The 25,942-nt window shown below is 48.0% G+C and overlaps 1 protein-coding gene across 3 annotated transcripts in view; it reads left to right on the forward strand.

Annotated features, from left to right (window-relative positions):
• The window catches only part of ZNF366 (zinc finger protein 366), a gene marked incomplete at both ends in the record, with an annotated part of 63,255 nt that extends 43,836 nt beyond the window's left edge, over nucleotides 1-19,419 (forward strand). For 2 of the 3 annotated variants that reach the window (XM_079703855.1, XM_079703856.1), the window contains 4 exons: nucleotides 966-2,311; nucleotides 5,439-5,630; nucleotides 15,679-15,853; nucleotides 18,893-19,419. In XM_079703855.1, the coding sequence (XP_079559981.1) occupies nucleotides 980-2,311; nucleotides 5,439-5,630; nucleotides 15,679-15,853; nucleotides 18,893-19,419 (2,226 nt within the window). Of the gene's footprint in view, nucleotides 1-910; nucleotides 2,312-5,438; nucleotides 5,631-15,678; nucleotides 15,854-18,892 lie in introns of those variants that run through there. The other variant, XM_079703854.1, reaches the window with a different exon arrangement.
• Between the last annotated feature and the right edge of the window lie 6,523 nt (nucleotides 19,420-25,942).

Genomic DNA, 25,942 nt, shown 5'->3' on the forward strand with positions numbered 1-25,942 from the left:
TGGCCCCTGGTTTAGATTCTGGCCCTATGGGCTCTCCTAGATATACCTGATGCTATCACCAGGACACAGTAACTGGTTCAGCAGGGAAATGACAGGCACCACAGGAGTCACCAACACCAAAGGCCAAGCTTTATTCTGAATGACACCAACGTGAAGGAAGAGACACAAGTGCACTTTTAGAGACTCACGATCTTGGAATTTTTTCCCTGAAGTTGCTTCAGGTGGAAGATTAGAATGCATAAATTGCCAGGATGACTCTGTAACATTGGATTATATGCTTTTCTTAATCACATTGATCTCATCTGCTCGATATATCCCAGCAGCACACTTTGCTGGGGGTGGATACTCAGAAAGTCTGAGATCTGAGTTAAGCAGTAAAGTCCCTTCACCTGTGTGGCCTTCAATATCCCCATCCTCCAGAAGCAAAGGCCCCTAGACAGGGAGAGGCAGTGGAAATCAATTCACTTAGAGAAGAACTGACCCTAAAAGACATTTAAAGCGCCATTTGGCAGATGCAATTCCATCTCAGGCTGAAAAGTCGCAGAAGAATGTGTTCCAGTTGTGACTCCTGCCCTGAGTGGCTGTGGGACTCAAGCATGTTGCTTCATCTCTCTGGGCCTTGGTACCCTCATCTCAGATGGGGACAATGGCCAGATGAGTTCTCAGGTTTCCTCCCAATCCAGCCCACTCTCATACCTCCCCTCCCCCACCCCCAGCTATGGTTCCGTGGCTGTGATTTACACTGGAGCCCTAGGGTCCCACTCCAGGAGGTCAGTGCTTTCCACATTAGTAACCGGGTTTGCAAAGGGGGAAAATATGATATTTTAAACAGCCTTAGGATAAATGGGGAGCGGTATTAAACAAACATTACTCTTCATAAATTAGTACCGACATCTAGACACAACTCTTCATGGAAAAAGGGATTTTTTTTTTTTTTTTAACGATAAGTTTCTTTCTCTTTAAAGGAAAATTGCCAAGGATGCAGAAGGAAATGAAGATGGTCAAAGACGAGGATGTGCATTTCAGTCTGGGTGCGAAGAGGGCCCCCTCCTTCCCCCACGGCCTGCAGCCAGTGGTTTCCCGAGGAAGAGCTCCTCCAAGACACCCCTTCCCGGAAGCACTCCGGGGGCCGTTTTCCCAGTTCCGGTATGAGCCTCCTCCAGGAGACCTAGACGGATTCCCGGGGGTCTTTGAAGGAGGAGGGTCTCGCAAACGGAAGAGCATGCCCACCAAGATGCCCTATAACCACCCCTCGGAAGAAGCCGCTCTTGCCCTGCACCCGGAGGAGAGCAAGAACCCCGGGCCCCCGGAACTCCGCCTGCTTTTCCCGCCGCCGCCGCCGCCGCGGCCCAAGTACGACTCGCGGATGATCGACCTGTGCAACGTGGGCTTTCAGTTCTACCGCAGCCTGGAGCACCTGGGGGGCAAGGCCGTCAAGCAGGAGCCCGTGAAGTCCAGCGCCACGTGGCCCGCGCCCCCTCCGTTCCTGCCCACGCCCTACCCCTATTACCCCAAAGTGCCCCCGGGCCTCGTGTTCCCCTTCTTCGTGCCCTCGGCCTCGCCCTTCCCCTTCAGCCGGCACACCTTCCTGCCCAAGCGGCCCCCGGAGCCGCTGCTGCCCCGCAAAGCCGAGGCGCGGGAGAGCGAGGAGACCAAGCAGAAGGTGGAGAGGGTGGACGTGAACGTGCAGATCGACGACAGCTACTACGTGGACGTGGGCGGCGCGCAGAAGCGCTGGCAGTGCCCCACCTGCGAGAAGTCCTACACCTCCAAGTACAACCTGGTGACCCACATCCTGGGCCACAGCGGCATCAAGCCGCACGCGTGCAGCCGCTGCGGGAAGCTCTTCAAGCAGCTCAGCCACCTGCACACCCACATGCTGACCCACCAAGGCACGCGGCCCCACAAATGCCAGGTGTGCCACAAGGCCTTCACCCAGACCAGCCACCTGAAGCGCCACATGATGCAGCACAGCGAGGTGAAGCCGCACAACTGCCGCGTGTGCGGCCGGGGCTTCGCCTACCCCAGCGAGCTCAAGGCCCACGAGGCCAAGCACGCCAGCGGGCGGGAGAACATCTGCGTGGAGTGTGGCCTCGACTTCCCCACCCTGGCCCAGCTGAAGAGGCACCTCACCACGCACCGCGGCCCCATCCAGTACAGCTGCTCCGAATGCGACAAGACCTTTCAGTACCCGAGTCAGCTGCAGAACCACATGATGAAGCACAAGGACATCCGGCCCTACATCTGCTCCGAGTGCGGCATGGAGTTCGTGCAGCCCCACCACCTCAAGCAGCACTCCCTCACGCACAAGGTACTGCGGGGCCCCAGGGGAGAGGAGCGAGTCCCGGGCCGAGGGCCCAGGAGACCTGCGCTGCTTCCCACCCCTGACACGTGTAACCCTGGGCAGGAGGCGTCCCTTACCTGAGCCCAGACGTTCTTCTTCCTCACCTTGAAATGGGGGAGAATGAGGAGACTAGCCATCAAGCCCTTTCCCATCTCGACTTCTGGAGTCTCAGGCGGTCCTAGAAAGAAAGAATGCAGTTTGGAGAGGAGGGTGCGGAAGGATGAAGGAAGCAGCTGGTGCTTGGGCTGTTGCTTGTTCGCCTCCCAGAATCCCTAAAATTTTATTTCTGGAAACTTCATCCGGGGTGCTAGCATGAGGGTGCATCAGTCCCTATCTACCCAAGACCAGCTTTGTGCCTGCGATACACTAATCGGAGCCTTCTAGAAAACTCTAGAAAATTCTCTCGGTCTTTTTCTGCTAAAGCTGTGGCTACCTTTTGCTTTATTTTCTCCCTCAACTGTTTCATTTGCAGGTGGCTTTGAGGGGAGCAGAGCCTGGCCTGGATCCAGCCGGGTCTGTGCTTCCCCCATTGAGCTTCTGCCTAGTTGGTGGCAGTGCTCTGTGGTTTGTATTATAGGAGGTATGAGACAGCATTCTTCTCTGTTGGGTTTGGTTTTACCTTCCCCAGCCTCAGGTCTTCAAGGAGAAATATAGGCCCGCATGTCTAAGTTCAGCCTAGTTTGCAGACAAAGCCCTGGAGTCATTCAGGATGAACTAAAAGAAGGCCCCAGTGCGTTCCTGAAATCTTACCCAGCTAAGCTAACTTGGGTCTGCTTTGAGCTTCCAAGAGGGGAAGTTTGCCCCACTAAACTCTACTCTCACACCCTTGACCTCAAGTGGTTTTCTTGGCAGAAGAGACTTCTAGCAAGCCAGAGTTTCTAAAACATTCTTTCATTCTGAAAGGTCAGTGGAGGACTTTGCTCAGCCAAGATAATATTTCTGCTCTGGCATTGTGGGTTTCATTTGATAGGTTAGGACCAAATATGGACAAAATGCATGACTGCCTTGTGGGCTCTGCACAAACAGCTGCCCTGCAAAAGGCACCTTAGATGCATCCAGAGGAGATGCCTGCCTAGTGCAGGAGCCATCAACAAGGAGCCTGAACTGAGAGTCAGCCACCAGGGGGGCCATGTGCTAATTTCAGGGACTCCTACATGTGTGGAAGAGGAATCAGAAATGCATTTTAGAACACGTAAAAATTCTGTAAGATGGTAGACAATGAACTCAAAATGGAGAAAACAGCCCGGTATCTGAAATAGGTCTTGTCTGAATTAGGAAGCAAAATGCCTTTTAATTAAAGGAGTCAGCAAACAGTGAGAGGTAGCATTTACTGAGCACTTGCTAAGTGCCAGGTATTCTACTTCTCAGTTAATCCTCTTCAACAACTGTAAGAGCTACCTATGGGTATCGTTACTCCAGATTTGCAGGTGAAGACACCAAGCCATGGGGAAGTCACCCAGCATCTCTGTCTCTAGCACCTGATCTCTTGAACACAACTATCAAGACTACTCCCTCTTTCCCTTCACCCAGCAGCTCTGCAGGTCCCCTCTCTGAGATTTCATTGATCTTATTAAAGACACAGCAGCTTCCTTTGTTCCTAAAGCTGTGTCCAGTCTCTCATTTACTTGAGGTCTAGGCCAGCCCACATGTGAATTTTACTTTGTTCACAGAATTCTCTTTAGAGAATTCCAAAAACAGTGATAAGTAGGTACTAAGTAGATCATAACCAAGTATAGGGACAATCTTGAGAAGAAAGATGCTGAAGTAAATTTTAAACCCATCAAGAAAATAGTTTTTATTAATTTAATACTTTTAAACTCACTGTTTGAATATGCAACGCATTTAAAAATTCATCTTCTTAGGAGGACATTAAAATTTAGATCTCTTCATTAGCATAAATCCATACTCATCTGCAATCATCTAGACTAGACAGTATTCCGGTTAGAAAGAGCCCCCGGGTTCTCATGTCCCAGCACTTCAACTTGAGATGAGGAAGCCTTCACCAGGAAAGGCTGCAGGACTCATCTAAGTGTTATGCAGCCAGTAAACAGCTGGGGAGAGACCCAAACTCACCCTTTAGTGCCATGGGCTCACCTAAACTGAGGAGTGGTACTCTCTTACCATGTCCCAAATTAAAGAAATGAAAATATAGGCAGAGGGAACCTTGGAACCCCTCCTGCCTTAGCTCACTATGAATATCAGGCCATATGGGTTTTATAAGATACAGTTGTTAGCTAATTTAATTTAATTTAACCTAGTTCTTCCAAAAAGTCATTCTGGGTCAAGATTTCTTGCAGCGGCCGTTTCAGAGAAGCACTGGTTAGTCAGGATTAGGTAATACTCTACTCACGCCGTGAGTCCCTAGAAATGCTTTCAGTTGAGGGCATTGATGCTTAAGTATTAAAACACTTCACAAACAGCAAGGGAACTAGAAAATCTTCTTCTTTCTCCTTTTCTAATTCAGAAAGCTGTCCTCTGCCAAACTGCTCTGTCGGACAGAAGCCGGCTTGGAGGCTCCATAGCCAAATCACACAGAGGCCACTGTGGCCCGTGGGAGCCCAGGGGACCATCTCAAGAGGAAATTATCGAGTTGTAATTTTTTGAAGTGTGGATGTGAGTTGTTCTTCTTGGATTTTCAAATCCATTAATGAGAACTCAAGAGAACATTGGTTTTCATATGGGAAATGATATTATCAGTTTAGGGGGTTTTGTTTTTTCATTATCATGAAAGCTGGATTAGACTCATTTCACATACCATTCATTCCATGGTGCTCTTACCAAAATCTTATTAATCCCTGAGAACTGTTACCGTAGAATTAACCCCAGCAGCAGCAGGAACAACAAAAGCAGTAGCTTTCTTTTCCTCCAACAGTCTGGCTAGTTTATGGTTTTTAGAAGAAAAAAAGGATGACGTAATCAACGCTTTTCAAGAAAATAGTAGTTTAACAAGGCTACAGGCACACCATTTGGAACTCAACATCTTTCACCAAATCCTTCGTGGATTTGTGTGGCAGAGAGCAAAGCAAAGACTACTGTCCTGATGAAAGTCTGCTACCTGCTAACCACGGTTCTTTTGCATCTTGCCCCCTTCCAGGGCGTGAAGGAGCACAAATGCGGGATCTGCGGGCGGGAGTTCACTCTGCTGGCCAACATGAAGAGACACGTGCTAATCCACACCAACATCCGCGCCTACCAGTGTCACCTGTGCTACAAGAGTTTCGTGCAGAAACAGACCCTCAAGGCGCACATGATCGTCCACTCGGATGTGAAGCCCTTCAAATGCAAGGTGGGCGGCCGCCCGGGAGGAGCACGGAGAGGGAGGGCTCAGAGGGCTGTGCAGATGCGCAGGAAGAATCTCCAGGGAACCTTCTACTCTGTCTCATCAGAGGGACCTCTGCGGCTCAGAGTAGGTCTCCCACCAAGCCCAGGCCTATCTGCTGCTCTGTGCCTCTCTCCACCGCAGCTGTGCTCGCTGAGCCCTAGGAGCTGCCCTGCGTGTCTCGCTGTGGAATCGGTGCACAGGGCGTGGAGACAACCAGTGCAGGGAGCGCCGAGGGTGGAAGGCCCATCTGGGGAATGAGGTCGTTAAAGGGTGAAGGCGGTGTGAGAGCTGGTGCTCTAGAAGGCAGCCGTCAGGTGTAGCCCTCCTCCCCGTACAAGCCAGTGAGTAGGACACACAGAGGAGTCCGAGAAGCTTCCAGCCCTGTCCCCTTCCCTTCCCACTCCCCCCGATCCTGCCCTCCTCACACTTGGACTGAGCACTGTCATTTGAGGGCAGGTCTCCCGGAGGGTATGGAAGAGATTCCAAGGCTAGCCCCTCAGGTGACCTCAGAGATGCTCGCGTGGGCCGAGGAACAACTGTGTGCAAGGTCAGCTGAGGTGCTTCTCGTTTATTCCTGAATATGATGGAGCATCTTCGTTACAATCTCTGCGTCCCATTAACTTGGTGGGGTTTTTATTTCATGCGCTAAGGTAAAGTGTGAACTGGAGATTTGTAAAGCCCAAGGCACTGACGGGTATGACGCAGAAATGCTCAGGCTTCCCAGGCTGGCTCCCCTCCCCCCATTGTTTCTCTTCTCCACTTCTAAGATGAGAAGGAATCTTGCTCAGGATTGGGCAGTTTAATTCAAGGAAGGTACTGGCAAGTGACACCTCAGTCCCGAGGAGAGGGCTGAGGGGGAAGCAGAGGGAAATCACCACGTTCAGATATCGTTAGAGCCTTTCTGTTTGAAATGGATTTGCCTTCTCTCTGTCCTGCGTGTCTGATGGCGTCCAAATGATATTCTTTGTCAATCCCTGTTTCTGGAGTAGGGTTCCCTGCTTCCAGGGGCTGTTCCTGCCTTAACCCCTCAGCGGCATGTCCCCCCACTTGAAGGAACCCCCTGTGAAGCTGACTTCTTTCCTGTGCTGGCCACTCCTGGACGGGGTGAGAGGGGTCAGGAGCCAGAGCTTCCCTAGACCTGTGTGGGCATTCTCCGGAGGCGGGGGAGGGAGGGGTCTCCCTCCAGCCCTTTTCCTGCCACCCACTTGTGTTTCCCCTCCTTTCCTTCAAGTTCCCAGTGGTTTGAAAGTCAATTTATGTCCATCTTGAGTGATCTGAGCTGAAGGGGGAGGAAGCTGCATGCAGGATGGTGTACGTAATTCGCAGGGCCTGGTGGAAAATGAACACGGGGCCCCCTTGTTCAGATGCTATTCAAAATTTCAAGACAATGAAAGCAGAGCGTAACACCAAACCCGGGACACTTCTGAGTTCAGGGCCTCGTGTGACCACACAGGCCACACACCCGTCCAGCCAGGCCTGGCTGCGGGACCCTGTGGACTCCACAGACCAGCTCTTCTGTCTCCCTTTAGACACGCCTTTGGTTTCCCTTCCGCCTCGCTGAGTCCCTTGAACACTTCACTTTTAACAGAGCTGTTCTCGCCTGCCGGGGGTTTACTGTTTCCTACGGTAGAGGTGCTATCAGCGGCTCATAGCCCCTCTTCATTCCTTGTGTTGAGTTTACTCTTGGGCTTCGAGCATGAACTGTATTTTTATCAGCTGGTGGTGGGGCACATAAAATCGTTAAAATACTCAGGAGCCATTGCATAGTTCGTAGTCCCCCCAAAATCCACGTCCATCCAGACCAGCCAGCTCCCTCCTCCACCTCACCAATTCAGGGCCAGCCGTAGTGGTTAAACCAGGCAGAAAACATCTCTGAAACAGAGGGATACGTCAGGGCAGAGCCAATGCAGGAAAAGGGCTTGCCAGCTGTGTGTGATTTGGGGGCACAGAGGCAGTTCTGTTTCTCTACCTCAAGGGCCTCAGAGGGGCCTGGAGGATCTTGGACCAAGTGGTCCTTGAGGATTTAGAGTGTTCTCTCTGGTACCAGTGCATAGAGACGGGACATGATGGGACATGATGGGCCCAATGATGCCAGGCCTCCCTTCACCCCAATGATAGCACACCACACATGGTTCAAAGGGTGTCTGCTGGTCAACTATACAGTTCAGAAACTCAATCTGACGTCTCCTTGAGGGTGGATAAGGCTCCAGATATCTGGTCACGCCATCAAACCCCATAAGAGAGGGGCTTGTAGCATGAAATGACAGCTGTGATAGAATACAGTTTAACTCTCCAGTGGGAGTTGGGCCTGGCACAGGAATTGGACTGGTCATCTGCAAAGGTCACTTCTTCCTGATGAGCAGGTTCTCTCAGGAGACCGCAGCAGGTCGGAGGCTGCCTAGAAGGCAGTACGTATCATTTGAACAAAAAGAACTGGATGTTAAAGTATATGTTTGTCAAACTTAGGTGGCCCTTCTCCATTCTTAGACATTCCTGAAATAAGAACAGGTGTCAATCACCTCGATCAGGAGCTTCTGTCCCCTGGCGAGTGCCAGAACATACTGCCAGGTTCTTCCTCTCTTTGTCCCCATCTCCCTGCTAAGTGCCACCTGCTTGGTGTCCTCTTCATACCATCGCCCTTCTTCATTTCAAAGGAATTTCAGAGCATGTCTGAATTTACAGATTATGTAATGGGGCCCTGTGTATTTATAAACTAGCTCCAGATCCCACTGTGGGATAGGCCATCTCCAGATGGTGTCCTGTGGACTTTGCTTCTTACTCATGTTGTGCTGTATTCTTGTAAATCTGGCCCTGGGTAGGGGTTGCTGGGGTCTGAGAGTTGGGAGAGGAACAGAAGACCATTTGCTCATCACCGTGCAATCCACAGCCCTCAGAGAGGAGTGGATGGCTGCCTACACGGTGATGCTGGAGAACGAGCCCAGACAACTAAACCCAAGCTGTATTGCGGTAACAGGGAAGGGTTATTCCATTTATGTGACTGACATGGCTGGAAAAAAGAGGCAGACCTGGCTCCAGTCATATTCCAAGAGTTGACTCCATCTCCTTTACCCCAAAACTTGCCAAAAAAAAAAAAAAGGGAGAGTCTTTAAGTAACAGATTCTAATTTCCTGGGATTCTCAGCACTAAAAATTCTTCCTAACATAAATCCCTCCCGCTGTGGCCACATGAACTGGTTCTCTCTGGCCCTGGCTCAGTGGAAACAGCTGTCCACAGCAAACAGAAACATTCGTTTACTGCGGGATTAGGCATTAACAATAGGATGGAAAATTCGAGGAGGAAAGGTTTCTGGTTTTTTTTTTCCTTATAAAAGAATTACTGCCCTTCTGGGTTCTTTTGCTATTGGCTCGACTTCTGGACTCCTTGCTTCTTGGAGCCAGCTGGAGTTTCTCCAGAGACCTGTGCTTGTAGACTTAAGCCATGCTTCAGAAATATGCTTCCCAGATTCTGCGTAAGCACGCAGGGGTTGATTTGGATGCTATCCTCGTAGCAGCCACACTCCATAATAGCAAAGAACCAGCTGCTGTCTTTGGGAAACCTGTCCAGGAAAAGCAGTCATCCAGAATTTCCGGGACAAATTCTCCTTTGAGATGGGTGAAGCCGGGAGCTGCCTATGTTATGAATCACCAGGTCATCTGCAGCCTGGCCCAAAGCAGAGGGCCGAAGGCTGAGGCAAGAACAGATAGAAAAGGATGAGGTCTCCCTGAAAAGGGTCCCCACCGCCTCCGCCAAATTGGCTCCATCTCCCCCTCCAGCTCTTGGATGCTCCATCAGGGGAGAAACCCAGTGGGGACTTGTAGGGGCCCAGTGCTTGGGATCAGGGTTTTCAGGCTGGCATTGAGGGGGTTAAGGCAGTGACCAGATAGCAGCCTTTTGGCAGCAAAGCCCTCCTCAGCAGAAGGAAGGATATAGCTGTATGAACTGCCTGCTTAACAATGCCCCGCATGTCCCCAGGGGCCCGCCTGCAAATAGATTTCATCTTGCTTTCTCTTGTACTTTTCAAAGCTTCCTGTTTTCTCACGGTCCTTTTGGACAGTTTACAGTCTCTTTCTCCCTCCCTCCCTCTCTCTCCCTTTGAGGAAAGGAACACCCTTCTTATTAAAAGAGAGAGAGAGAGAGAGAAGGATGTAAGGGAAGGGCAGTTGAGCGGAGGCCATTCTCCGAGGCTGCAGGCTGCAGCTCTTTGACCTTTCCTCTCAGAATAGGGAAACACAGGCTTCCTGGTGCATCGCAGTCTCAGTAGCGTGCCTCTTTTTGGCTTTGTGGGCCTCTGGCCCCAGCCCAGTGGTTGCCCACGGCCATCACTCTGCCTCTGTGCACAGCGACTTCTCTGGGACTCTGGCTGTCAGCGCTGTCTCTGGGACTCACAGGAAGTTGCCTGGACCCGGGAGGGAAGGGGCGTCAGGAGGCCAGAATTAGGAGCTTCTATGAAGATAAGGGGACAGGACCTCTGCCAGCTGTTTAAAGGGCTGACGGAGGATCAGAGAGCCAGATAATAGGCTCCCCAAAGCCTGCAATCTAGGGTGAATCTTCTCTTTCCATCCACATTCCCAGGGCTGCCTCAGCCACACCTGCTTACATTTCTCTTTATGCCTCAAGTAACCTGGCAGGTATTTACTCAATACCTTAATATTGAGGTCCTTCCTTAATATTCCTTCCACATAATTTGGTTTAAAAAGACAGTACCCTTATCCACAAAGAACTTACCATTTCCAGAATGTAAAATGTACATGATAATGATAGTAATAAGAGCTAATATTTATTGAGCTCTTACTATTTGCCAATCCCTTTACCTGAATCAAAAACTTTAATAGGAGGAGCTTCCCTGGGGCTTCCCTGGGGCTTCCCTGGTGGCTCAGTGGTTAAGAATCCGCCTGCCAATGCAGGGGACACGGGTTCTATCCCTGGTCCGGGAAGATCCCACATGCCGCGGAGCAACTAAGCCCGTGCGCCACAACTACTGAGCCTGCGCTCTAGAGCCCACGAGCCACAACTACTGAAGCCTGCGTGCCTAGAGCGCCTGCTCCACAACAAGAGAAGCCACTGCAGTGAGAAGCCCGCGCACCGCAACGAAGAGTAGCCCCCCCACTGAAACTAGAGAAAGCCCGTGTGCAGCAACAAAGACCCAATGCAGCCAAAAATAAATAAATAAAATTAATAAATTTATCTAAAAAAAATGCCTTCATGCGAAACTAAGATTATCATCAACATTTTACAGAAGAGAAAATGGAGCAAGTTCTGTATCCCTCTGGGGTTTCACCACCGCCTCTCTGTTTGCCATCTCAAAGCCTAATGATCCATGCAACCCATTTTTAAAGGACGGTTTAAAACATTTGTTCCAATTTTCTATTACATTTTGAGGTCAATCTCTCTCTCTATTTATTTATTTATTTTTGGCTGCATTGGGTCTTTGTTGCTGTGTGTGGGCTTTCTTTAGTTGCGGTGAGCAGGGGCTACTCTTCGTTGTGGTGCGCGGGCTTCTCATTGTGGTGGCTTCTCTTGTTGCAGAGCACAGGCTCTAGGCACAGGGGCTTCAGTAGTTGTGGTGCACGGGCTCAGTAGTTGTGGCTCTTGGGCTCAGTAGTTGTGGCTCGCAGGCTCTAGAGCACAGGCTCAGTAGTTGTGGCACATGGGCTTAGTTGCTCCGCGGCATGTGGGATCTTCCCGGACCAGGGGTCAATCCCATGTCCCCTGCATTGGCAGGCATATTCTTAACCACTGTGCCACCAGGGAAGTAAGCAACAGACTTCCACCTCTCTCTTTAAAAGTAGGTATAAAAGTGGGTATTGGTGGGGCTTCCCTGGTGGCGCAGTGGTTGAGAGTCCGCCTGCCGATGCATGGGACACGGGTTCCTGTCCCGGTCCGGGAAGATCCCACATGCCGCGGAGCAGCTGGGCCCGTGAGCCATGGCTGCTGGGCCTGTGCGTCCGGAGCCTGTGCTCCGCAATGGGAGAGGCCGCAGCTGTGAGAGGCCCGCGTACCGCACAAGGAAGAAAAAAAAATAGAAAAGTGGGTATTGGTGGAAAAACTGATATTTAATGTCAGAAGCACACTAATACTGCTCATTAGAGCAACTGAGAGTTCAAAAGGGCTGGACTGGTTGAGATAACTACCTGCAAGATGAAATCTGACTCCTTATCACTCCAGCAGCTTCCTGTACCAATACCCACCCTGCCTTTAATTTCCGCAGACCTTGGCAGCAGGTGATTCAGCAAGTCTTGACTTGGGCAAGCTCTTAGCCTCATGTCTCACGATGAAAGGGGGCCTTGTAGATGACTGCTTTCCCAGGAGAGGAAACTAGAGCTTTGATGCTCCCTCCCAGCTTTTCTTCCTTCCCGTCTACTCCTCTCCTCTACTACAAGGATTCTGCTTAGAGCTCACACTCTAACCCCACCTGAGGGTGCCATCTTTATTTGCCTCAGTCCTCCTTCTGTGGCCTCTCTTCACTGATGGTGACTGAGAGACCTCTCCAAATTTCACAGACACAAAATATATCCATACATTTGCGTCTAGTTATGTGAGGACAATCCTCTGAGAAGGATGAAGGGGCCAGGTGTTCTGGATAAAGGCCGAAGGGCTTTGTGGAAGGGTCAGAGGCTGAGAGGAAGAAGCTAAGGGTACCAACTGCTGAGATGTGAGTGGTGTCCAAGTACTTCAGGTCCTGAGTTAATTGTTTCTATCCTTCTGCCACTGAGGATTTTGGTTTTCAAACTAATGTGTATAGCTTTAAAGGGGGCACAAGAGAGAGTTGGTGATGGCTGCTTTGTGGAATTTTTGCATAAGGAAGTGATATTTTTTCTGACTTGGTTGTTTATTTCCTAACCATATACTTAGATATGCATTAAGTGTTACTGTGTGTGTAGCCCTGTGCTTGATACTGGGGTTGGCCTCAGGGAAGAGGAAGGTAGTTCTTATGTTTCTGAATACTACCTAGGACACCTTTTAGTGCCCTAAACATCTTTCAGAGTTGACACATTATTGCTTAGCCCTGGGAAAGCTCTCCATTGGCTATCAGTAGGCAATCATAAACCATGAAGGGTAACTCTGGTATATAAAAATTAAATTTTATCAACAGCAACAAAATTAGTCTTCTTTACCAATCACACATCAGATAATATAGCTGACCAGCCATGTTCCACAGTGGATCTTCTTCCCTGAGGCTGTAGGCCTTGACTTCAGGAGACAATATCACTTACTAAAATGATAAAACATCCTAATGTCCCCATATACCACTAAAATGTCCCAAGAAGTTCAGTACTGAATGAATTGATCCAGAAAAGCATTAGAGTAGAAAACACACACTCAGCTATAATGATCATAAAAGGTTGCTTTTCTGAGGCTGAGGAAGAATCTGGAAAATACCCAGCAGTAGCCCTCTTTATGTGTGCACATGTGTCTTGGGTGGAGGTAGGGTGACGGGGGAAGGGAGCTGCGACCTCAGGCAGGTGAATTACAGGATCTGCTCTAACCCCAAAGTTACAGCAGTTGCAGCAGCAACAAGCAGTGGATCATTATCACAATAGTAATAGTTACTGTGCCTGTAGTTTAAGGTTGATTGAAGTGTCTGAAAATATTTAATGAGGAGACTTTATTCTTGTGTCAAAACAAAAACAAAAGGCACTCCACATATTCCTCAAGGTTAGGCTAAAATTTCATCTCCTTTATAAAACCCATTCAGACCAATCCAGCTTCTAATACCTCAGCAACCACAGATGATAACTAAAAGTGGAATATCACCCTCCATGGAAGTCACTGAAGGAAAAAGGCACCCATTTCTTCCTTCAATTCTCTCCGTCTGGCCTGTAGGACCATGAGGCCCATCCAGGCTTGGACTAGTGCAGTGGCCTAATTGACCTTCCAACCTCTATCTCCCCTCCACCTACATGTCTTGTGCTTAACTACCCATGGCTCTTGCTGTTTTCAGATCTTCTGCTGTGACGTGCCTCACCCCTTCACTCACTCAACAGAGACTTACTAAGGAACTATCATGTGTCAAGCCTGGTGCTAGGCAGGGATTATAACCAAAAGGCAGGCAGAGCCTTCAGAGATGCTGCAGTCTAATGAAGGACTGTTCAGCTCAGCAAGTCCAGCAGCAGCATTGCTCCAAATCATCAGAACTGTCCCATGAACCAAATGAGATATATCTTTCCTAGAATGACCCATGACTGGAAATACCTAATGTAGAAGCTCTAGATACACATTTTTTTTTTCTTAGCCAGGATGGAGAACTGGATAAACTAAGCTAATAAAGAGAACTCTACCAGAACTCTCACACACGGGCAAAACTGAGCCACAGGTTGATATATCTTTATAAATTGTCTCGGTTGAGAATAAAGAGAAAGCGAGTATCCATACTTTCCCCTAACTTAGACCCACTCTCTCAGCTTTCCCCCTCTTGGGTCACCTTTTTCCAAATGAATGTGGTGAGGGGTGCTCTGAATACTGAGTGTGGGGTACCAGTATGCTGAGTTCATTCTCGCTAGTAAGGAAGTAAAAAGAGAAAAAGTACGTAAAACCCCCAAATAGGAATCATTTAAAAATACAGAACCAGCCGTTTATTATCCATGCATGGATTATCTGTGACGAATCTGTAATCCCAGGATGGCTTCCTCTTACTGCCCCGCATTCTTTTCGGCTAATCTCCCAAGGTCACAGTTGTTAGGTGTACCCATTCTTCCAAGACCAGCTCAGCTCTCACCTCCATAGCCACCTGAAGAAAACACTGTCTTCATTAATAAAAGTTCAACCCAGAACCTCCACAATGGCCCCGAAAACATCTCTGGGTGAGAAAGGAAGACCGGTGTCAGCTTTGGAGGATGCCGTACCCCGCATCCTCTCTCTGGGCACCTCTTGCTTCATCTCACTACCCTCATGACATGGGCCTCTGAGGGTGGGAAGGGAAAAGGGAAGGAGAATGTTCCTCCCTTAATGCTCTGGTCCCAGCACAGACACAGAATCCTTCTTTGCATTCCTCACAGCACAGTCAAGGAAGGGCTGGAGCTTCCAAACCCTGCTCTGCTGAAGCTTGGGGACAAGAAAAGCAAGGAAAGCACCCCAGAACAACTGCTTCTGTCTTACACCATCTGCATCTGCACACATTGCCTTTGAAAAGGCAGTTCTGTTCTTCCCAAAGGAGCTGGAGAAGTGCTGTGGTCCATGATGTATTTGCAATTTGATGGAAATAGAAATTTTAAAAAAGTGAATAAAGTATGTTTGCTTTTTGTATACCTAGGATGATATTTTCAGTACTTCAGATCTCTACCCAGAGAAAAGACACACTCCTTCCTTTTAACTCTGAAATCCATCCCCAAAGTTAGCAAATTTAAAAATTAGAAAAGCATTGCCTGATATAGTCTAACAGAAGAGTTGTATTGGGGGTACACAGTATGATGTGGTGATTGACGGTGTGGCCTCTGGTGTCCGAGGACCTGAGTTTATTATCCCAGCTCCAGCTGTGAGCCTTGGCCAGTCTTTACTCTTAATCCCTCAGTTTGTCCATCTGTAAAATAGGGATGAGAACAGCACCCATCTCATAGGACTGATGTGGGTTAAATGAGATAGTCCATGGCAGACTTGGGACAGCGCCTTCCGTATTGTAAACACTCCATAAATATTAAACAAGTCATCGTATCCTTATCATTCAAGTGAAGCACACTTTGAGCAATTGCTTTCAGAGCAGCTTTTCTCCTTTCCAAAAGGTTGCGCTCAAAAGAAGCTTTAATAGCTTTGCAATTTTTACCTTGAGTTTAAAAATCCCAATACAACAGGAGCAAAATCTCATGAATCCATCCCTACCTGTTCTACCTCTGAGCCTGGGCTCAATCCAGCCCCTCCTTGACTTCCACGGGGACAGTTTCTTTGGAAGCAGCTTAAAAATGCCAAGATCCAAACAAAGTAGCAACACATCCATCCTCACACAGGCCCTGGATGTGGTCACCTGGGCAGGGTCCCTGCCTTTGAGTAACCTGTGTTCTCTTCATCACTGTCTTCACAGCTGTGTGGGAAGGAATTCAACCGGATGCACAACCTAATGGGCCACATGCACCTGCACTCTGACAGCAAACCCTTCAAGTGCCTCTACTGCCCCAGCAAGTTCACCCTGAAGGGGAACCTGACACGCCACATGAAAGTGAAGCATGGGGTCATGGAGCGGGGCCTCCATTCTCAAGGTAATCACCCTTCCAGGCCAGTGAGGAACAAATGGGAGCTGAACTTGTCTTTAGGGAGCTTTACTTTGGGGGGTTATTCTTACCGTCATAAAAGGGAGCATAATTCTCAAGACTACAGCAGAGTAGCAGGAGCAGGTTGGCAGTGTTGCCATAACACACGTAAAGCTGGTATCTGAAGGTAGTAAGTAAAAGTGAATTTTAGGGGGTAGATTAGAATATCATAATGATGCCAGTCGGTACCACTATTAGTGCTTTGTTCCAGACCCTGCAGCAGGTGCTTGGTCTCTGTGAATCTTTATAGTAACTCCAGGCTGGAGGAACTTCTGTTATGAGGCTTTGAAATATTAACTTGCTCAACTGAAAAGTAGCAGGCCGAGAATATGAACACAGACCTTTCTGACTCTAAAGCCTTATTGTATCCTCTTTATCGCACTGCTGTTAAGGGGCAGGTCTGCAAGTTCTGCTGTCAGCAGAAGTGTGTCTGTAGCAGGCTAGGTCTCGTCTATCTGTTCACAACCAGAAACTCAGTTTTCGTGCTTGGTAGGGCTGATTGGCCCATAGGCAGAGCAGTGAGTCTCCCTAGCTGAGCTCTAACTGAACTGATGAAAGTTCCTGCCTCCTTCATCTTCTCCGTCCCTTCCTTAGCAGTGAAGAGTTTATATTCCACGTGTACTGGGTTCAGTAGGTTGTCCTTCAATAAATGGGCAGTAACTGCTCTCTGTCCAATGCAGTGTGCTATATGCCATGGCAGATACGAGGGGAATGAGACCATCTTCATTCGCCCTCTGGGAGGTCTGTGTGTGGGGAGAGAAGACACACATATATGTAACTTACAATATCATGTTAACTGGCTGACATGTTCTGATTCACATATGATCCCAGCACAGGGTGATGCACTTAGATTTTATTGCTCATCCCCTATATTCCACAAAGTAGACTGTGTTATTCTCATTTTATGTAAATGGAGACTAAGGCCAAGAGGTGTTACATAAACTGCTCAAGGTCAAACAGCAAGTCTGAAGGCAGAACTGAGATTCTAACTCAAGAATTTCTGGCTCAAGCCAGTGCTTACTGCACTGGGTAAAAACACGGGGGGGTTTGTTCATGTTTGCTGCTTCTCCCACCCCTTTACAAAAGAGGTGGTCAACCAGGCACCCGTATTCGTGAATAGGATGCACGCCTGCACACCCAGCATGAAACAAAATGATGGTAGCTTTCAGATTTCTCAAACACCCACTGAGGTTATGGTGACTCCTGGTTGAGAGGAAACTGTGATCATCATAAAACAAGGCCTGGAGTTTGTACAAAAGCCCTGAAAAAATTCTGGTTAAAAAACAAAAACACTTTATTTCCCTGAGAATGTTCTTTTTCTGAATCATTCTTTGCATCTCTAGTTGCCTGAGCTACTTCCCAAGCTAGGCCTGGATTTTTCCAGAATAGGTGAAGGATGCTCAGTCACCAGGGCTAGAGACATAGAAGGTGATGAGGAGACAGTCCTCCATCTGAAAGCCTGACTTGGTCACCAGGACTTAACCCCATATGGATACTCATATCCTAACAGGCAACTAAAGACTCATTCTTCTGGAAAAATCAAGAGCATCACCATATATCAGAGAGTTGCTTTGAAAGTTTTTAACAGACTTTCAACAATTGTAATGTTTTCAACTACAAAAGGTGTTAGCATTTCTTCACTCTAGGTTTTGAAATGGCTCAAAAATCAAGACCCAAACTAACACACCATTGTAAAGCAATTATACTCCAATAAAGATGTAAAAAAAAAAAAAAAAAAAAAATCAAGACCCAGATTAAAAAGATCCTCCCTGTGCCCCTGACAAGATTAAAGCTACAGACAGCTTCATCGCCTGACCACACCATAAAGCAGGCAGCATTGGACCTCGGCTTCCTTTGTGCGTCCCCACCCCAGAAGCCTGCCTCCCCCCGTGCAGCAGGGTCTGGCCGCACCCCAGCCCCCTCCCTCCTATCCCTCTCTTCAGTCTTCCCCGCCTGGTCCTCAGGGCCTGGCTGCTGGCTTACCACGGGCAGGCACCTCCAAGATCAAATCAGGTGGAGCCCTACCACATGCCTGTTGGCTGCTGAAAAGTCCATCCCTACAAGGGCCTTCAAACTGAAACTAAAAATGAGACCCTCTTACATCACTGTGCCCAACAGCAAGGACCCTTGTGGTGGGACACAAGGGCTTTTGAGCTCCTCAGAGGACCTTCCTGCACCCTCCCTACCTACTCTGTCTATGCTTAGGGGGCCCAGTTATGGGGTGGCCCCCTTGGTCCCAAATGGAATATCTGGGGTTTTTTTCAAGTTGAAAATATCTTTATTATTGTTTTATTTTTTTTTCTTATGGTAAAATATGTGCTCACTGTTAAAATAAAAAGAAATATATTTGAAGTGAAAAGGAAAATGTAAAAATCACCTCATAGTTAATCATTTTTGAGATTTTGGCATATGTCCTTCCAGATATTTTTTGATATATAAAATAGAATCTACACGATTAATATATATGCTAAATAATATATATGATAAATATATATTTCTTTTACTTAAAGTATATAGAGAATACCTTTTATGATCAGTAATAGGTCTCTACATCTTCTACACATAGAAGTACCTTCTACACACATAATACCTTCATTGTATGGAGGTACTATTATTTATTTAAACAAACCTCTATCGTTAAATTGATAATTATTTTCACAGCCTCACTATTAAAAGCGTGGTGATGAGCATCCTTACATATACATTTTGTGCATCTGCCAGACTATTTTCATAGTTTCAATTCTCAGCAGTGTAACTGCTAAGTCAAAGGTGTGCTTATTTTTAAAGCTTTTCTTGCACGTTGCCAAATTCCCCTGAAAGGAGTCATACCGATGTAGACTCCATCTGTGACAAGGCCCATCTCTCTACAGCCTTCCTGGGGATTTCTCTATTTTTCAAATGCAAAAAGCAAGCTACACTAACCGGCCCTGGGTTCCGCCCAGCGACCTGAACGTTTCCAGGGGCCTGAACGTGCCTTTGCTCCAGCAGGTTTTGGAAGGGGGAGAGTTGCCGGGGCGCAGACGGCGGGGGGCCTGAGGAGTCTGGAGCAGGAGGAACCCTTCGACCTGTCCCAGAGGCGCCGGGCCAAGGGGCCGGCCTTCCAGCCGGACGCGGAGAGTGCCAGGGGCAGCTCCTGCCACGAGGAGGACGACGACGACAACTGCTGCGAGGCGGAGCGGGACAGCCCGGGCCTCGGTCCCCGCAGCCCGCTGCTCTGCGCGCCCCAGGACCTGTCCAACAAGGCCGAGCCGGGCCCCAGGACGGAGGCGCAGACGGGGGAGGACGCGCCGCAAGGGGACCTCCAGCCGAAGAGGCGGGCCAGCTCTGGCCCCGAGGGCGGCCGGGAGAGAGAGTTTGCCCGCAGAGACGAGTGTCCCGGCCTCCTCCGGGCCCTGCAAAGCGCTCGGCGGGGCCCCTCCTTTTCTGATTACTTGTACTTCAAGCACAGAGATGAGAGTTTAAAAGAATTACTGGAGAGGAAAATGGAAAACCAAGCAGTGCTTTTAGGGATCTAAGTGGACGGTTTAAAAATTACACTTGGAAAATGAGCACTAGGCTGTGCAAGTACAGCTTTCCGCATGAGCTCTCATTTGCTGGAGACCGGAGAAGGGCGCGAATCTTTACAAATGGCTCAGACTAAATGAGCAGGGACGTCCTCACTCATGTAAATGCTTCTCAGGTCATTCATTGGGCCCTTGATTTTTAACACACATGCAAGGTCTTCTTCAGTGTTATTTCGTAGATCTCCAGTGTAATAAACTGTACATATTCTTCTAGACATCTAACTGTAAGCTGATGCTGAGGTGCTTTTAGAAATTATATTTTCCATTGATTAATACGGTAAATTTCTTTCTAGTTGCAAAAATATGGTGCTTGACATGTTACCTTATTAATGACTCTTTAGTTGAATGTGTAAAAGGTATAATATTTTTCCAGATAGATGAAAATATTAGTAGTTGTATATATTTTAAAATTTGCTTTATTAAATAATCAAAAAACGCCAGAAATGACACAGGAGGGTGAGTTATTGAAGAGGACGTTCTCAGGTAGTTGCTGCAGATATAAGATAACATTTCAAGAGAATAAGAATAGTTTTGACTAAGGAAAAGCCAGCAATACTTAGATTCCTGCCTGGGTCTGCCTCGTTTGGCTTCTGCTGCCTTCATCAGATGTGGCATCTGGAGCATATTTTCAGATAGCCCGACAGTGCTCAGCGTCTGCAGGCTAACCCCATGTCCTGAGCAGAGCTCCCTCCTGGAGACCTTGCTCGAGGCTTCATGCCCCATAAAGAGCTGCAGGAAGAGTTGTCACCCCACGAGCAGTGGATTTCTCCTCAGTGCTGGAGCTGGGTGGGGGGAAGGAATTCTTCCTGAAATTTAAGCTCTAACTTATTTAGAGTATTAGAATAACCATAGGCTAATCACTAGTAAAGGAGTTTCTGGGCTGTATTCTCAATGCTACCTGAACATTAGAATCATCTCAGGGAGCCTTTTAAAAAATACCAGTGCTGGGGCCTGACCCCCTGAGGTCCTGAGTTAATTGGTCTAGAGTGGAGCTCTAGCACTGGTTATTTTCCAAGTTGCCCCAGAAGACTCTTACGTGCAGCCAGGGTTGAGAAAGATTGACTAGGCTAAAAGAGTGGCTCCCAAGACCCCCTCCCAGGGACTCCGTAAATATTTCAGCTTCTGGCTTTAGACTCATTAAGATAGAAAGCAGGAGACCTTGAAATCATACTGCTGACTTAGGCCTTCTTACCTGTTCTGTAAGAGCCTCACGAGAGGAAACACACACACACACACACACTGTATAAACACACACTGTTTGTACTAGAAATGATGCCTGTGTTGCTTATGGTCACTTAATGTTTAAAAATACATAGCCAGCCTATAGTGACTAATTATTTCTTCCTGGATGTGTGAATCGTGAGTCCAGTGAGTGGTAGTGACTGTAAAGGGTGGGTTGAGCCCCGCCTGTAGGCTTCCCTTAGGCACCGGCATCTGACAAATAAAGCAGTGCTGGCAGGATGTCACATATGTGTGACTGACCATAAGCAGTGACCCTCTGGTACTGTGTCTGTGTTTATGTAAAAACTGTCCCTTGGTAGTTTCAACTCGTATTTGTAGAGCTAGGTACTGTTTTTTATTTGCTTCTTCTCCCCCCAAAGTTACCAGTACATTTCTTTAGACGACCTGGCCCATCTCTGCCTGTGGGATGCTGGCTTTTTCTCTTGGCCCAGGTGCTTCACCGTCAGCCTCATCTAGTTCTCATCAGTCACACGTGCGCTTTGTCAATCCCTGATGCGTTCCTCCCGCTGCCTTGCTTAAGCCTCCTTCGTCCAGCCTCACCACCACTACAACGTGCCAAAGCTGCTTGGGTTGGCTACTGCCATCTATGCCCCAAGGTCAGAGCACCTGCAAAGGGGATGGTGAAGGGAAGAGTGTGGTTTTCTGCGGTTACCAGCACAACTCTGGGCCAAGAATCCATCCAGATCTTCACAGGGGCAATTTGCCTTCCATCCATTATTAGTAATACAGCTCATCTGTGCCTCTGATGACATCACTCAGAGGCTGGCAGAGTGTTCTGTGAGGCCTCCTCCTAGGGTCCTGTTACATATTCATTCTTTCAGCAGCAAGGTGTTGAGGACCTGCTACAAAGGCTGCAGATTTCCAGTTTGCTCTGGGTGTGTGGAGCTGGAATAGGAACTAGAAAATCTAGAAGAGCAAGCTGTAGACTTTCCCACCCAGAACGAATCATGTGAGAGTGTTTGAGGAACAAGTTAATGTTGAGATGGAACGAGTATGGTCTCGAATGCTGGTCTCCACGTCGTGTGCTGAGAAGCAAGCGGTCCCTCTTAGGCCCTTCTAGAGCTGCCAGGGGAGGGAAAATTCTCAACCCATATCCCCACTTCACTCAGAGCGGCTCAGATTCCATCTGTTTTATGTGTTAGCCTTCCAAGTAAAATTTCATTTGGAGGAAGAGAAAAGGGTCTAGGAAAAGTCATAAAAAATTGTTATGGAATGTATTCTAAAGCCTGTTTTTCATTCTTGACTCTGGATATGAGAGACTTAATTAGATATAACCCACTGGTTCCTATGCACTGACCTTCTGAGAACCAAGGCTTAAACCTTGGTTTTGTATGTGACCAACATCCTGGTTGGCCTGGGACATCCCGGGCTTATACCTGTTGTCCCCAGGTAGTTACTAAGAGTGTCACCTTAACTCTCAAAAGTGTTCCAGTTTGGGTGATAAATTATATGGGCACCCTATGCATTAAGTGCAGAGCTAAGGGAAGCGTTGGCCAACCTTGCCTAGAGCTAATTAACCAGAATGCAAGTCTGAAAGAGAAGCCATGAGGCCATCGTTAAGAGAATTAAGGGAGGAAACCATCCAAGGTCATCAGCAATCCCAGGACCAGGATAGCATGAAATCCATCACATTGTGACACTCTGAAAATAGGTCACTACCAAATGCTTTCCAGGCTTTTGACCACTGTCTTTGAACCAACCAACTGACCCGGCCAACTGGCATATTTTTCTTTTATCCTTCTTATTCCGGCCTATGATTACCCCCTCTTGTTGCCTTTCAACTCATTTTCTCTTTTTAAAAATTTGACTACCGACTGGCCATGAGACTGAGGCTGACTTTCCATGACCCCAGAAGGGTAACTGGTATATTTGTATATGAGTAGTTACATGAGACAGCCCAATGCGCATACTGTATTTATTAAGCCCTGAGGGCATTTAATAAAATATTAACATCGTGTTTTGAATTATGATCTTTGTCTGCTTTGCTGGAACAAAATGTAACAGAGCTAACATTTTAAATCCTTCACATATTTGGACAACATTACACCAAATGTTGATTTTGTACAGAATTCTGGCTTGCTATTTAAAAATAAAACTCAAAGTGTGTAGCAACCCAAGTTGTGAATATTGCTTTCTGCTTCAGTGAAAAAGCAGTTTACCTGAAAATAGCATGTAACCTATATTTTGTTAATTTAAGCAAATAAAGACGTGTTGAAAAAACTGAGTTAATTATTTGTGAATACCTGAAGTTTTGCAAGGAAGCTGCCACTGTCAATGTCTTACTCCTGCCCTCAGATGATCTGCCAGAGCAGTTCCTACTGGTGGGTGTCTTGGCCCCAGGGAGACACGGGTGATGTCTCCCTCCCTCAAGGCTTCAAAAAGGATTAATAAACTTCAGCTCAGCAGCAGGCAGGTGACATCTTCCTCATCCTCTTCTCTCCTATTCAGAAAAATTCGTTCTGGAAGGGTGTCATGGAGAAGTGGGAGGTTAGAGGCAGGATTACTTTATTCTGCGTCAAGTTCTTTGTACAATATATGTTCTCGTGGGCAAGAGCACAGATTCTGGTGCCAGGTTCCTGGATTCAAAGCCCAGCTCTCTCACTTGCAGTCTTTGGGACCTGAGACGAGTTTGTGAGCATCTCTCTGTGCCTCAGTCTCCTCATCTGTAAAATGGGGCCTGGAACAGCACGTTCTCACCAGATTGTTTTGTGGGTTAAATGAGTTAATATATGAAGACACTCCTGTGCCTGGCTCACAGTGTATGCCTTGTAAGACTTAGCCATTATTATTACCATCAGTGAATTGGCCAGAAAACTGAACACTCAACTCTCTCTCTCTAACACAGCACTCACAAAGCTGTGTCAGCATGGGAAGCTGTCCATTTCTCAGGAAGCTTCCCTTTTAAACATTGTATGCTGTTATTTGCCAAGCACTGTGCCAGGTGACTTATACACTCGATCTCATTTAAGCCTCGTGCAACCCTGAGAGGCAAAGGTTATTATCTCCATTTTACTGATGAGGAAATGGAGGGTCAGGAGAGTGAAATGACTTGCTCCAAATTACTTAGTTAGCAAGTTCCTCCTTTGCCCTCCAAGCATATAGCCTGTAGCAGGTTGGGTTCTCTGGAAGTAGATGCTGAGACAGATTTGGGTGTAAGATGTCTATTAGGGATGAGTACCAGTGAAAAGAAGGGGGAGGAAAGAAGACTGAGCAAAGAGAATCCAGACTGTAATGCATGCCTGACCGAGCCTCACCCAATGTGGTGGGCAGCTCCAGGGCAAGGTCTGCCCATCAGAGCTGTGCCACACTGGGCAGAGACGTCCAGGCCTTTGCGCACCTGCCTTGCTCAGTCACCAGATGTGAGCTGCCCAGGAAGAACGTGACCTCAGGAAGGTGTGACCCTGCAGCAGGGACAGACCCTGAAGGGGTCAGGGAGCTGCTGGCTGGAGGCGTCTGCTGACTGCATTCCCCACAGCTCAGCACAAGGCCGTCTTTGAAGAGAGACTGGGTCACTCATCTCTGCGTCTGCCGCAGCCCACCTCTTGCATCACTCCAATCCACTTCTTCGCATCCACTCACAGAATATCTCCTCCAGGATTCCAGTGGGCCTCTCTCCCTGGGGGAAAACTAAGAAAAGGGAGAGTAGTGGATAAACTTCAGCCCCATCGCTGCAATTAGTCTAGGAGACACACTGATGTTCATTTTCTCCTTCCTCCATTACCTGTCTAGATCCCTCTCTGCCAGGCTCAGTGGCTTTCCAGGTGGCTTGACCCAGACCCTCATCTCCAAAGGGTCTGAGCCTTGGTCATCATGTTGCCCTGGACTGAATGGCTTTGTCCTCCCCACCCCCCGTGCCCCTTAAGCCTTAACCCCTAGTGAGATGGTATTTGGAGGTAAGACTCTTGGAAGATAATTAGGTTTAGATAAATTCATGAGGATGGGACCCCCATGATGGGATCAGTGCTAAGATCAGAGTCTTCTCTCTCTACATTGTAAGGACACAGCAAGAAGGTGGCTATCTGCAAACTAGGAGGAGCGTCCTCACCAGACACAGGAGCTGCTGGCACCTGATCTTGGACTTCCCAACCTCCAGAACTGTGAGTAATCAACGTTTGTTGTGTAAGCCACTCAGTCTGTGCCCAAACAGACTAAGACAGATGTCCTTCTCAGAATGGAGTTGCTGTACCTGTTCATTTACAGTCACAGGTGGGGAAGGAGGTGCCAAAAGAACCCTAAGCAGGTTCCGCATGCGTTCTTCCCTGACCCCTTGTGTAACAACAGCTTTACTCTCTCCTGATGATCAGGTGGTTTACCTCTGCCAAGATGGTGACTCCTTTCCTCATCTGCTGGTCCCTGGAAACAAGGAATAAAAAGTGCCCCGGCAACAGACATGGCTTATCATTCAATGGTTCTCTTGCTATGCCCCAGGTGGAAGTGTACCCTCTTTGAGGGGGAGAATTGCTAACCCTGCAGAGCTCAGTGTCACAGGGACGAGAAATACCAACTCTCCCAGCCTGTCACTATGAGTGAAGAGAGGTAGGGCCAATCCTACTTCCACCCTTCATCCCTGGACCCAGGCATTCTTCCTGTTGAGGACATAGGACCATATAAAAGTCTTTGATTCAGTGCATGCACTGGAGGATGACACCCCATCCTTGTGGAGTATTTCCTCCAAGAAGAGCTCTAAGGAGCTCTAGGGAGCTAACCACTTCTGGGTGGTGTGTATGTGATATGACCAATAGATCCTGTGGTCATAGGGCCGTCTCTCACCTCATTTACTGTAATGTGAATTCTATGGTTTGATGTGATAGTATATAGGATTCTGTGCCAATAGAACAAACACTCCATAACCCTACCCCTTGCATAGTAGTGCTGGCTGAGGTCCTACCAGCAGAAAGGGCAAACCTACATGTGAAGTACTATGCATCTGTTCCTGAGGCAAAGAATGACTGGCTCTTCAAGTCAAAAGGGACTCGATATAGTCAACTTCTCACCAAGTGACTAATTGGTCTTCTTGAGCAATGGTGCCATATTGCAAGCTCAGCATTAGTCTTCATTGCTGGTATGTTGGATATTCAGCAATAGATCAGCCTTGGTAAATGCAATTCATGCTGTTGTGCTCATGTGTAGCCTCCATCTCTGCCACTGTGGCCACTTCATTCATATGCTCTTTGTTACAGCACTGGAGTGGCTGTTGACAGAGGGCTGAAGTCAACTGGCAAGGTCACTTGTC

Source organism: Hyperoodon ampullatus (genome assembly GCF_949752795.1).
Source record: "Hyperoodon ampullatus genome assembly, chromosome: 4".
Lineage (NCBI taxonomy): Eukaryota > Metazoa > Chordata > Mammalia > Artiodactyla > Ziphiidae > Hyperoodon > Hyperoodon ampullatus.